The sequence below is a fragment of the Python bivittatus genome, unplaced genomic scaffold, assembly GCF_059951505.1.
Source record: "Python bivittatus isolate LINGU-HERP-01145 unplaced genomic scaffold, Pbiv_v1 ctg000850_np1212, whole genome shotgun sequence".
Taxonomy (NCBI): domain Eukaryota; kingdom Metazoa; phylum Chordata; class Lepidosauria; order Squamata; family Pythonidae; genus Python; species Python bivittatus.
In genome coordinates this window covers 47928826-47943376 of record NW_028277112.1, presented here as the reverse complement: position 1 = coordinate 47943376, position 14551 = coordinate 47928826, and the positions used below count along the sequence as shown (strand labels likewise).

General features: G+C 36.5%; 1 protein-coding gene across 2 annotated transcripts in view; it reads left to right on the top strand.

Annotated features, from left to right (window-relative positions):
• FREM1 (FRAS1 related extracellular matrix 1) overlaps positions 1-14551 on the top strand; it is an 84652-nt gene that overhangs the window by 38192 nt on the left and 31909 nt on the right. For both annotated transcript variants that reach the window (XM_025171935.2, XM_025171933.2), the window contains exons 18-24: positions 2197-2382; positions 2759-2955; positions 3782-4007; positions 6534-6678; positions 11571-11712; positions 12956-13151; positions 13498-13762. In XM_025171935.2, coding sequence (XP_025027703.1) covers positions 2197-2382; positions 2759-2955; positions 3782-4007; positions 6534-6678; positions 11571-11712; positions 12956-13151; positions 13498-13762 — 1357 coding nt within the window. The remainder of the gene's footprint in view (positions 1-2196; positions 2383-2758; positions 2956-3781; positions 4008-6533; positions 6679-11570; positions 11713-12955; positions 13152-13497; positions 13763-14551) is intronic.

The following is a 14551-nucleotide window of genomic DNA, read 5'->3' as shown; positions in this document are numbered from 1 at the left end:
ATTGTCCATCATGGATAATGCTATCATTAGTGGTACGCCAGATAGGCCAGTAGCAACTCAGCTGTGCTGCAGGACCTGGAATAGTCATTCTTGCATTCAATTCATAACACAATCCATATTTCTTATGCCACTGCAAGGCTGACTAATTACCATAATTACCACACAATAAATGTGGGTTGTGTTACAAGTTACCAGGGCTACTCCCCTTGAATCCACTCTAAGATTTGCTGAAATCTTTGGGGATTTGCTTAACACACTGTCATTAAATTCCAATGTGATTGTATGAATTCCATCTGAATGCAGTAGTGTAGAAACCAGTTTTTCACAATTGAGTTTTATTGAGTTTGTCCAAGATGGACTTGCTGCTCCAGCAGACACTGCAGGGATGTCCTTCTGCTATAGATCAGCACTTCAATTTAGGTACTGTACAATCTATACTGCTGTGGCAGTACACATTCTGTTCTACTTCCAATATTCTTTTATTCAGATGTTAATGGAATTGCATGAAATTACATGAAAACATGTAATTTGGTCTTTTTGGCATGGAGAAAACTAACTACAAAGAAGAACAAACAGCAGCCCAGAGTTGTATGAATTAATCTAAATTGCTATTTTTGTTATTCGAAGTCTGTGTCCAAATCAGTTTTGAAATGCGAGGTATGATATATATCTGCAGTTGGAAGGGTAAAATAAAAAATAGTCTGAGACGGTGTTAGAAATGAAGTTGGCAAGTTAGGAACCAGGAGGTTTCCAGGCAGAAGAGAACTTTTATGTTTATACATCCCAGCTGCCTCCCATAGCCATGAAGAATGGCTTTCCATTGTCCTGGAAAAGCGGGAGGAAGAACCCTAGAATTTAAATGCTACATAGACTTTGAGTACTGTGAACTTCACAAGGCGGATCTTCTGTTGCATATGACTTTGTTCTAGGCTGCTGAGTCACAACTCAGAAGTCAGTTGCTAAAAATGGGTTAAGGGTCTGGAGAGCTGAGATTTCTGTTATTTGGAAACCCAAATAACAGAAAGAACACCATTTCAGATTGCAGGTGAGGTTACATTTAGGAATGCTTTCTGTGTGATGAAACTTCCCTACAATAATCAAGCTACAAAGATGAAGGGGGAACATATTCCAGGAAGTTTTTTTTAAAAAGAAAACTTCAAATAAGTTTTCATATTCATACACACACACACACACACACACACACACACACGGATTTACAATATAAATAAATAATCTGGGAAGAGCACTTCCCAGATTATATGACTCATTTACTGCTCTCTGAAATTAAATAGTCCATTATATACATTTAATATAGTAATTAAATGTAGAAAGATTAAGTTTTAGTTTCTAAAGCAAACATTTAAAGATCAGTAGATGAAGACTGATCATATTTAGGATTATATTTCAGGATCTATAAGGACAAAGCTGAATTATAAATATTGCTTTATTTTTATTAATTGTTTATAGAGTACCTAAACTTTACTAGGCATTAATTATGGATTAGAAATTCAAGATAATCCCTTCACACAGGTTTATCTTTAAAAGCTTTTATACCAGGCATATTAACTGGACTTAGAACAAAAATTGCATTTAAAAACACAAGATCTCCTGTGGATGAAATAATATACACGTCCTAAATACTACAACTACATTTGCCAGAGTGAGCTCTAGTGTTATGCAATCGTTCCAATTAATATTTCTTTATTGCTCTTTCATATTTTACAAAATAAAGCTAGTTTGCCAGTATTGTAGGCAAGTACACCACTTTTCAACAGCTCACGTATGAGCAAATTTGTGATTTGCTGTCTGTCACCCAGGCAATGTTCTGAAAATGAAGGATTGTCCCAGCAGAGAAATTAAGCACTGATGCATGAAAAATGGTTCATTATGAGCAATTCATAATAGCTTTCAGGCAATTAACGCTGTGACAAACAGAGTAACAACCCATCTTGAGCAGCCCATAAACCATTCTGAATAGCTTATCAGCAAAATTGTTTTGCAAGTTTTTTTCCCCCCTTTCTTCTCTTGCTGAGAAAGAAGAGTCATTGGTCTGACTGGAAAACAATGGTACCAAGTGGCTGAAGGAGAATTTTCCTCATTAATTATTAGTTGCATTTCTTTAGCCTGAAATACCACGGGGATTTAATATGTTTAAATAACAGTAATCATCTCTCTCTCTCTCTCTCTCTCTTGCAGGACTTGCATTTGCTGTGCAGGAAGGTGCCTCAGCAGTTATCACAAGTAAACACTTGTATGCCACTGATCTTGACACCAATGCAGATGACTTACAGTTTGTTTTAACATCACCTCCCCAGTTTGGGTACATAGAAAATATATTACCTTCACCTGGTTTTGAGAAAAGTAATGCAGGAATAAGCATAGGTAGGTCTGTGCTACAGAGGACGGCCGCTTGTCTTTAAATATGGAAAAGTTGGTATCTTCTTCGGCGTGCCTCACAGCATTACTGTATATGCTGATAGCTGTCTGTTGGGCTTTTTATCTATCCTGTTCTTGATTGTGGATTTCACTGTATTCTGGGGAGAAACTAGTTGAAGGTGGCTTCCCATATTTATCCGACATTAAAGTTGGCTCCACCTCTAGTAAATATAATGAATGTTCTCTTATTTCTATGTAACCCTTTCTTTTTGTCTTTATTCAAAACAATTGTATGTGTTTTGTTAGTTATCTCTACTGTTATTTCTGCTAGGGGGAGAAATACGCATTTTCATTATTTTTTCACCCCCCCCCCCACGTCTAGCCTCATTTCAAATGGAAAATGTGAGGAAGATGCATATTAACTATGTTCAGACCAGGCACAAGAGAATCGAACCAACCACAGACCAATTTATGCTGTATGTCACTGATGGAAAACATCATTCAGTGGAGACACCATTTTATGTCTTAATTAACCCAACCAATGATGAAGTACCAGAATTCATGGCAAGGAATATTACAGTAAGGAAGGACTTTTAACAAGGCAATATAGTGATCTTTGCTTTTACTGTCTCCTGTCAAAACTATTCCATTTCTGATCTTATGTGCATGCATATTCAACCAGTCAAGCAAAACTTTGTGCTATGTTTATCTTCAAAATATTTTATTTAGGCCTCTGACCTTTTTACCATCCTATGCTTTGAGTTGTATCATTCATCTGCACCCAACACTTGCACAGCTCTTTTATTTCTTGGTCCTTTTGCCCCCCCCCCCCATTCTGTACCCAGACTTCTATGAAGCCTTGTTTGTCTTGCTTTGGCTTTTGGGAGGAGTATGAAGGATCAGTGAAAAAAGCAGGCTAAATACTGCATCTCTACAACTTATCTAACTGGCTGAGCTGCAGAAGTTCACTTACTGTATGTCAGGGGAACACAGTAGTGTGACACCAATCCCAGATCAGTGGAGATACTGCAGATGAGTTGTGAATGAAAATTTACTTCTCCACTCTTTCTCTGCCTCTCTAATTTTATGCCAAACTCCACTTCTTCCTGCCTTTCACCTGTTTCAAGTCTGTTCTGTTAGTCCATTTCTTTTTCCTTCTTTCCATTTGTGAAGTTAAGCACAAAGAAGCTTGTGGGGGCATCTCTTTGTGAAAAGTGAATTTTGTTCTTTTTCTAAATATTGGAGACACACCCATATTAATTAAAAAGAAGAAAGCCTTTGTTACCCAGAACAGTCTCATGGTGATTTATTGAGTGATTTTAGATTGGTCTTTGGACCTGATAATCCTATTTTTTATCATTCATTTTGCGAAAAAGTTGATTTTTATCTTCTTTTGACTGTTCAGGTGCAAGAGGGACAGATGAAGGAGTTGGATCCATCTGTAATCAATGCTGTTGATCTGGATGTGCCAGAAGATATCCTCATGTTTACTGTCTTTCAACAGCCCCAGCATGGGTTTCTTGTTAAAGGAGTATATGGCAATGATATTTTCCATTATAGGGAGGCCATTATTAGTCACCAGCACCATGAACTTCATGTGGATGAATTCTCCATGGATAATTTAAAAAATGGTAAATGCTGTGTTCCTTCTAGCCATGTTTGTTTCTTGAAACAATTTCTACCAGATAATGGGCAATAAAAAAAACACATGCGTGTTCATTTCTGTGCCCAGTTTTGAGGTTGCCATTGATATATCTGTTTGTTGGTCTGTATCTGATGATAGTAGATATAGATTGCAATGCTACACACCTTTACAATGAACCCTCATTTTAGCTGACTGCTGGAAGAGAGGGATGTCTGTTACTCCTGAATGTCCATTAAATACAAAAAGAGAACATATTAGATCATTTGCATAGTGACATTATAATGCAGATGTTACAAAATAACTTCATTTACATCATTTTATACAAATTATGCAAAATTGTTTCATTTGTGTCATTATGCAAATTGATGCAAACTATGTTATCTACATCATTTATGTAATGTTATTATTAGCATACATTTATCTGCTCTCTTGGATGACTGCAGATGCAACAGTCTGTTCTTTTAGGGGAATACACAGGCAGAAATCTAGTCTGTTGGAGCTGAAGAATACTAAATTGAGATTTAGTAAATGAAACTGAGATTTTATTCATGAAGGATTCTTCAGTTCTTTCATTAAAAATAGTCTGTTAATATAACAAATGGAGATCAAATTAGAATAAAACAGTCTGTAACTGAAGGATTCTTCAGGATTCTATCTATTGTGTAAATCTTTAAGCCAATTCAATTTCCTGTATTTTTAAATACATTTGACTTAAGGAATGTTGGGTTCTAGTTTTACAATATTTGCCATAATTAATTTGGCAACAACAAAAAATAATTCATTGTGTGTAGCATTTTATATAACTTGGGAATGTAGAGATTATCTTTAGACTAGGCTTAATTGCCAAGTTTTAATAAATAACTTCACTATTTCCTCAAATGCTTTATACCAAAAAGAATAACATCTAAAATGATAATATGCACAATTTGATTACTATCCTTCCAACACATTTTAGGAAAGTTTTGGTTTTAAGATAATCTACCTTCTGTGAATTATTTTCATGGCCATTTTGTGATGATCTACCAAAATAAAGTTTTCATTGAGTTCTGATTGCAAATCCTCTTCCCATATCTTTTTGAGACTGTTGTATTTGATATGATAATCAATCATAATATTAAAGAGGATACTTTGATTTTAAATGAATCTATATACTATTCATAAAATGCTTTTAATTTTCATAATTGATGCAAGAAAATGAATAATTTTTTCTCACTTGAAACCTGATTGGATATTTTCCTGTATGATATATTTAGCAGAGATAGATTTACTATCAATAATCAGATCTCTGATCCTGTAAAGTTCTCTATCTTTCCATTCCTTGGACTGGTCATACTTAACTGTGCTTAAAACTTGATATCAAGGAATGAGAGTAGAGGAGATCAGGAATCAGAAGTCATTTTCACTTTTTCAAAATATCTGAGGTAATATCAATTTTTAATAATAGGTGTTAATTTCTTTGCATTAGGAAGAAATGGTGCTGCCCTAACAGAGGATCCCATGCTAGGTCACCATTCAATAATCACTAAATATTATTTGAATTCCCAGTAATATCAGTTAATGTTCATATTGAAAAGAACCAATATAATGTTGTGTATTTAGGAAGTATCTTAAACTTCCATCATGTCTTCGTACAATTTGGCTAATCCTAGTTTTCAAAATATACATATGCATACATTAAGAGAGACTTCTTTGCTATATACAGAGCAAATAGTAATCTATAGATTGGACATATTAGGACAAATAATGGAATTTTAGGAACAATATTTACTTTAACTGATTTTTTTTCTTGTTACAGGAATACTAGCTGAACTATGTTTCTGCTAGCTTTTATCCTTATTGTGGATCTGTTGAAGAAAAACAATCCAAATTCACTCCTAGTATGAGCCATCGTGAAAATCTCTAGGCCATAATTAATTTATTGTATTGCTGAAAGAAATTGCAATGCTTAAGAAGTTTGAGGCCTTCAATAAACAAATTAGACAAAGTTGTGGAAGATACATCTGGTTGTCATGATGGTAGTAAGACTTTTGATATGAGTTGCTGTATAGCGACACCAAGAGATTTGTATGGCTAGTGTGGTGATGTGAGTCAGGAAGCTGTACTAGACAGAATTTTGGTTCAGCTGAGGAAGATGTGTTTCAGGCCTTATGTCAGTGAAAGCTGAATGCTTACATTTTGGTGGGTTGAGAGAAAACTGTTGCATCCATTATTGGGACTGGAGTGGAAAAGAAGTATATTCTTCTTTTGGGCATAAAGTGGATTGCTTGGAAAGTAGATTTCTTCATGAGTAAGGCCTTACAATGTTTCTGAATAAAAAGTTGTTGCATTCAAGGTTTGTCCCATGCCAATTGAATCAAATTGCTGTGTCCAAGACACATAGGACCACGGCCCTTATAGAAATAGAAGGAAATGAGGTGGAAAAGATGGGGAGGGGGCAAATGGGACAGAAACATTTCTCCTTTTCTTTCTCCCCTCCTTTTTCTTGTTACCACTTATATTCTCCAACTTTCAGGATTGAAGCTTGCGTATCTACATGATGATTCTGACACCTTAGCTGATGACTTTTCAATCCAGCTGTCAGATGGGAAACATAAAGTGTCAAAAACCATTTCAGTTGAGGTTATCCCAGTTAATGATGAGAAGCCAATGATGAGCAGGTAAGCCATAAGGATCTCTCCCAAACTGGTGGGTGTATTCTGACCGAATGATTCAGCACTGACCACATTTGTATTTAAAAGTGCTTATCTTCAGTAAATACTCACACTAATGCCAGTAGTGTTTTCATGTAGTATTGCTCTTCATTGAAGAACATTCTGTAATGATCAGTGAGAGAAAAGTTAGCCAGTTCTGAACAGGACACAGTTGTAAGCATAGATATATATCTTGTACATGCATATTCTAATCATATACATGCAGGCAAACATTACATAAAATTTGGAGGGTTTTGGAAGATAATATAAAAGCAGTAATGTTATTAGCAAACCCACTATTGGTCAGTCCACTCTTGGACCAGACTTTTGTTCTCTTGCTTTTTTTCTGTCTGTTCACCCAAGGAGGCAAAACCTACTTCTATCACTATCTAGACCAGCCATTCTTCAACTTCTTTGCAAAAAGATGCTATTAATTGTGGAGGGAAATGCAAATCAAACTCCTCCACAACAGAAATCCAAAATCCTGTATTTTGGGTCATCTCTTCAGAAGTAAAATCAAAAGTTCCCAAAATCACTGACAGAAGAAGAGAATGGAAAGAAAGTAGGTTTGTGCAAATTCTCCCTGACAAGTGAATTCATTGGGCATTTTGAATAATGCTAGGCTGAATCAGAGAGCCAGAGCATTCTTGAGAGATCTTCTTCCAAAGAGTTAGCTTTTCCCCTCTTGTTTTCAAAGCCAATGAAAACATTTTGCTTGAAATTTGAGGGGGAGGGCATGGTTGTGTTCCATACATCACCTCTAATGATCTTTTTCTTTTCTTTTTACATTATTCTCCTAACAAGAAAAAGGTGTCCTTCATAATGCAAAAGAGATAGCAACTGGACCCTTTGCATTGCTAGGAAGTTCACTAAGGGGTTGCTTTAAAGTTTGAGGTTTGTTTTTTTTTTTAACTTCAAAACAACCCCCTTGTGTGCTTGCTAGTGGCACAAAAGATTTCAATTGCCTTCTTGCCTTTATAATGTTGCATGGTCATTGCAAACAGAAGAGAGAAGGGAGAACAGGTGTCCTTCCACTGCTAACACAGATGCACACAAACTATGTTGCATATTTTAAAAACCACTAGACAGCTGAATTCCAAAGGGAATTCAGGTTCTATTCACCAACTGTTCTCTGGGCTTTCAGTTTACTCATGTTGAATTGGGATGAACTCAAAGTGCAGCAAAAATCCTGCATAGCACTAATGTTGACTGTTCCAACAGAACATCTAAAAAGCCTTAGGGGAATTTCCAGCATTAAATCTGTACTTTTAAGTGTTCATTATGAATTAGCTATTCCTATCGCCCCTTTCTTGCCAATTCCCTGTATTGCATTCTTCAGACAGCAGAGGAGTACCATCCACAGAGAACAGAAAAGAGCATTTTCTAGACTGAGCCCAACAGGCAGAATGACATTAGTCCCCAGATAAATTGGAAAAGTGGCCTGTCTGGAAAGGTAGGTTGTTACTAGAAATAGTACCTGATAGAATTTTTGAGGGGGCTCCATGTGGAAAACATCTCAAACTGGGATAGCAAGAACATAATTTTTTGTGATATTAGATTTCTCAAATGTTTTCAAAAGGTGTATGACAAACACTACAGTCCAATATTTGTAATGTTGAGCATGAGGTATCAGCTTCATCACTTATAGAGAAGTGTGAAGTGATGGACTTTTATTTGGCAATCAATAACACTGGTGCTACATGCTTTAGTTGCTGGTGTAGTTTTTTGTGTGTGACTGCTAGTCTAGTTTTGCATCTGCCTATGTGTACAGCTTTGAACCATCAGTCTAGTACATTTGTTGTAGCTTTTAAAAAAACAATTAGTCTTTTCCTGCCCTCAAACAAATGACAGAAGCAGAAATGGGGGGCTTCTCCTCTCCATCATCCATTTGCCTCTTCCATGGTAAATTTCATAATCTGATTTTATTGGATGATCTACCCATTTATGATTGCACAGAAAAAGCAATGCTGTACCAAGCAAGCTTCAGCCTTGTGAAAACCCTATTGGAAAAGCTGTAGCTAATGCAATCCTGCCTTCATGTAATAGAGTGTTGAAGGTGCAGAGCTCTAGCAACATGTGGGCTTTGTAACCCTGGCAAGACATGAGGAAATGCTATGGCTCCTTGAAGACTAATTAGTGTAGGATACATATGCTTTCTTAGGCAACAGATGCAGGAAGTTGTTAGCTGTATAAGTTCATGAGCAGTAAAATAAATAGTTTGTAATATGTATGGGACTGCCATCTTCATACTGGCCTCTCTCCTGGTCTTTTAACAGCAGCTTAAACCATAGAAAACAGTAAAAGTCTTCCCTGTATTTATCTTCACCTCTGAGCAATTTCATCAGCTTTGTTTCTGTCTCGGGTACATAGAAAAACAGGGTCAATGCAGCAATCCTGTTGACATGCTAGCTCACTTGCTAACATGGTTGCAATCTTGCACATGATTAGGTTGACTTGAAGGGGACAGAAACACTCTGTGCACAGATTTGCCACCACTGATCTTTTCTGAAGCTTTTTCAAGGTAGAGCTACAAAATAATCAGTGCTCCTAACTGCCAGAACTTACACATTTGTTCTCAAAAGTAAGCCTTTCTAAATTCACAGAAGTACTTATGACCCGTAAATACACAAAGATGTCTATTTTTTATACCAGTTCCAGCCAAGTGGCAGCACTTAATCAAAGTACTTGGATGAGAGATTACCAGGAAATCCCTGATAGGCTTGGGAAAGCTAGCTAAATGGGAAAGTTAAAAAAATATCCTGGAAAAGAGCAATAACAAAACACTTCTGCTGCCAATGAAACATCAGCAGGAGTTGAACAACTCAAGGAAGTCTTTATCCTTAAACAAGAAGAAATCAGCATTAACCTTGGTGACCTCAACATACCGGCTGACTTGAAAGAGACTTTCATTTGCCTTGTTATATTAGCTTAGTTGTTTGGCATGCTACATTTAGGTCTGAAGCAAGAAAGATTCTTCAGAACTTTTGAAGCATATATGTCGCACTTACTGGAAGCTCCTTAAAGAAGCTGGGCCTTTTCCTAGGTTCTCATGATAGCCATGCAGTCAAAACATGTACATCTTCGTCATCAACATAGTAATAGAAAATGAAGAACTTAAAGGGTTCTGGGACTTTAGAATTCAAACAGACAAGTACCTGCCACACAACACCCCAGACTTAACAATTGTTGATAAGAAAGACAAAAAAGTCTGGATAGTGGACATTGCAATACCTGGAGACAGCAGAAGAGAAGAGAAAGAACTGGAGAAAATCACAAAATATAAAGACCTGCAAATAGAACGACTATGGTAAAAAAAAGCAAAGAGTAATAGGCGCCTTGGGTGCAATCCCAAAACATTTGGAGCACCACTTGAACACCATCAGCATTGACAAAATCACCATCAGTCAGTTGCAAAAGGCAGCTTTACTTGGAACAGCTTACATCCTGCGACGATATCTTTAACACCATCAAACCATCGAACAACAACATCTGCCTATCCCAGGTCCTTGGGAAGGACTCGATAGGTGGATAAAAGTGCTAAACATCTGGCTGACTGTGCAACCAACCATAATAATAATAATAATTCTTGGGAATACACAGTTGTCATGTGAGCCTAGGAAAAGGAATGGCTTCTTTAAGGAAACATTGACAGGTTCAAGGGTGTACCCCTGCCAAATTCCTGCTTCAGATTTAAATGCTGCATAGATATATTGATTGATTGATGTGCCATAAAGTCGCTTTTGACTCCTAGTGACCACATAGATCAACCTGGCCTTTCAGATCTTTTAATGGTGCACCCATCTCCACTGTAACTGAGTCCATCCACCTTGCTGCTGGTCATCCTCTTCTTCTCTTTCCTTCTATCTTTCCCAGCATTACAGCCTTCTCTGGAGAGCTAGGTCTTTGCATAATTTGTCGAAAGTAGGATAATTTGAGCTGTATATATACTGTGTGTATATATAAGTATTTGTGTACACACACACACATACAAATATAGTGTGTATACAAAGAGTAAAGAAAATTATAGTATTAGAACACAAAAAGAAAAACTAATTAGAAAAAAAGTCCATACAATGTTTGTTTATTATTGATACAAAATTAATTTAACCCTTAAGCTTACCATTAAATCTAGACCATATAGAAACACATTGCTTCATCTTCTCATTTTTAGAACATAAGTTCTCATCTTTCTTTCCATTTACATAAGATTATCCTCTTTGCCATGCCCCAGACTCACTACAGCTAAAGCTCTTCATGAAATGACAAATTCCATGTTTTAGGAATATAGTTGAGCATCACATTTACATCTTCAGTTGTTATATTTCTCTTCAAAATTATATTAACATATGCTATGATTTCAAACTAAAACAAAGCTACAGCTGGACAAGACCAAAGTATATGAGTTAAAGAATCCTAAAATTTCTTATAATGCCGGGACAAAAAAACAACAAAAAACAAAAACCTCACATCCAATCCATTGTAAATATTATTTGAGGAGTCCAATAGATATGAAATACTATTTTCTAATTAATTAATTTCATTTTTAAATCATAAAAACTGTGTTTTACTTTAAATAGTCTGAAGTGATAATTTATAAAGAACTCACAAAGAGAAGAGAAAGGGGCATGATTTAGTATGCCTCTATTAGTCTTCATAAAACTCTATGAATCAGTTCGTAATTTAAAATCTCAGTATACAGTATATCATTATTCAACCACAATAGCACCACAGAGCCTTCTCTGCTTGCACTGAAATTCTGTGCACATAGTGTTCTTTTGAGTCTTTCTTCCAATATTTCAGTGGTTATTTTCATTTTAAACAAATAGGCAATATATGGAATCTTTGTTTCTCTGTTGCAGAAAGGGTAAGATAGAGGTGAATATGGGGGAAGCTCAAATAATTTCTAGTGCTGTTTTGTCAGCGGAAGATAAAGATACTCCTCGGGAACAAATTTATTATCTATTTGAGAGGGTTCCAGAAAATGGACATCTCCAGCTCAAGGTTAGTTTTATTTTTATATTTCAACAAAACCAAACCAAGTATTGGAAAAAGTCTTGGCTAAGAATGGAAGAGAGTGTAATCCTTCTGTTTCCTAAACATCCCTCATGGGGCTGAAACACACTGCAGTGACTAATATAATTTCCAGTTGATTCTTGGGATAATCCATTGATGGATGCCCTGTTTATATCAGGGGAACATGATTATGGGCTGAGTATGAGATAGTTTTGGAAGTCCATCATAGTTTTATTGTAATTTTGTTTATGATTAAGATGCTTCTGTGGTTGAATCTGAATAATGTTATATAGTACCAAGGGATATGGCAGGTTTTCTCAACCATAATTCTTCTAAGAGTTTCAGTTCAAACATTCAGAGGAGGCTCTGACCTGGAGCCACTTCCATCTGGGAGGCACAGCAGTTGTAGAGACCAGGAAAAGCATTATGGCTGCTGTATTTAGAAGGGAAATATAAGGCACCCTCTTTTAACTAGGGAGAAGTGGGAAATCTCAGAAAAGCCACATGTGTTTGGCAACCAATCATATCTGTGCAGGCTCCAGTTGTACTTTGTTTCTTTTTTATATTATTCCACTTATCTACCTGAAGATGTGCACAGGATTGAATCATCATTTTTTTGTACACCTTTGAAGCAAATTTTGTTTTTTTTAAAGAAGAAATTAGCTTTTTTCGGCCTTTTAGGACCTTGACAGAAGTAGATACTATAGTTTACCCTGCCTCCCTTGGCACTTGCCTCATTCTTAACTCAATTTCACAGCCTGATTTTACATAACCTAGTCTACCAAATGTCATAATCCCATAGTCAGTTTCACAATACTTATTGAATTGTCCAGCCTGTTTAGCAGGCATGTCTATTTAGTAATGTCCCATAAATAAAGTTCTTAGTGATGCCACTTTGATATACATGGTAGTCACCAGTGTATAAAAGCGAGACCTGTATCAAGCAGTCAGGAAAAAAGTGGATTTTTGAGAAAATTTAGTAGCCAGGGATGAGTGTGTGATTTGTGTGGTGGCTGAAAATGTTGATGGGATGAGTGCCAGGTTGAAGACTGGACTGTATTTTAGAGCTTGCTTTCAGTAGTAAAATCCATTTAACAACTGTACCAGCAATATAATACCAGAGTTACTGGGTGTTGGACAGCATATACATGTTAATAATAACACTGTAATAATGATAATAATAATACACAGCATAATATCTGAACAGTCATGATACAGTTTTCCTTCCTAGGTGGGTAATGATTGGGTGACATTGTACAAAGGGATGAAATGCACCCAGGAGAATATAGACCTGAACACTGTGAGATATATACACACTGGAGCTCTTGGATCAAACGATGAAGACAGTTTCACCTTTCATCTTTGGGATGGAAGCAACAGATCTCCAAAGGTTGTTTTCCCTGTTGCTATTAAGGATATGGAAAAGGGTAATTTGATTTTAGATCTTCACAGAATAACCATCCTGGCTATGGATGATGGGATTGAAGTATAGCACATCTGGAAGATCCCAAGATGGGAAAAGCTAATATATATGTATGTGTGATGAGGTTTAGCACAATATATGCAGGCCTGGTTGAGGAGGAGAGAAGCTGTAGTCCAACATATCTAGAAAGCATCAAATTGGGAAAAGCTTGTGTGTATGAATGTGTGGCAGAATACAGCAAATTCTACACTCTGTTGGAGGGGGTGATAAAAATTGTAATCTGACTCATGATACAGAGGAAGGCTGAAATAAAGTATATGATAATGGTTCATATTTCAAATATCTTATAGGAAACATTGCAGTATTTATGAGACCCCTCACTGTGTTGATGGGTGACAGAGGCCTCCTAAAGACTGATGACCTCCTTGCAGTTGATGGTACCAAGAAGCCAGAGGACCTACTCTATGTGATTACTTCCCCACCACAGTATGGACAGATAGAATATGTCAGCTATCCTGGAATTCCCATTACAAGTTTCAGCCAAATGGATATAGCAGGGCAGAAAGTCTGCTATGTCCACAGTAATAAAGCAACTTCCTCCAGAGATGCATTCAGGTAAGCAGAGAAGAGTCTATTTTTATATAAAGTATATTTACTTAGGCAGTATAAATGGTTGAGCAACAGGGCTTTCAGATCTGGTTTGCAAAAATCCCAACAACCGTTAAATAGCAGCAAAGAGTATGCGTTTTCTATATCTCTTTGCTATCATCTAGTAGTCATCCAAATTTTTATAATCAAAATCTAGTAGCTCCAAATTAGGAACAGTTAACCTTTATATGGCCATAGACAATACAATATGTTGGGATAGCAATGTAGTGCCTTCCAAATGTTTTAGACTACAACTAGATAGGAGTTGGAAGTCCAATACTTAAATAAAGGGATGCTTGAGAATCATATGAGTTGCTGAATGTTCATTGTCCTATACTTTATAGGCAGCTCCACAAATATAGAATTCAGCTATTAAAGTCTTACTTCTGTACTATACCAGTTGCTCTTATTGCTGATGTATTTCTGAGCTCAGATTAAAATATTGTTTTCTCAGCAGGTAGCAGCACCAGTCTGGATTTGGAAGTTGAGCAGGATTGGGTCTTAGCACAGATAGGAGAGCTCCAGGGAATACCAATGTTGTAGGCTAAACTGGGAAGTTACAAACATCCTGGAAGAAGGCAATGGGAAACCACTTCCAGGTTGCTGCCAATGAAAATACATTGTGAATACCCATTAAATCCCAGGAGTTAAGTTTAGCTTGAAGGAGACTTTGCATTTAAAAAAAATTCTTTACAGCCTTAATCTTCAAAGGCTTAAATGGCTTGGCACCATGTTACTTGAAGAACCACTTTCATC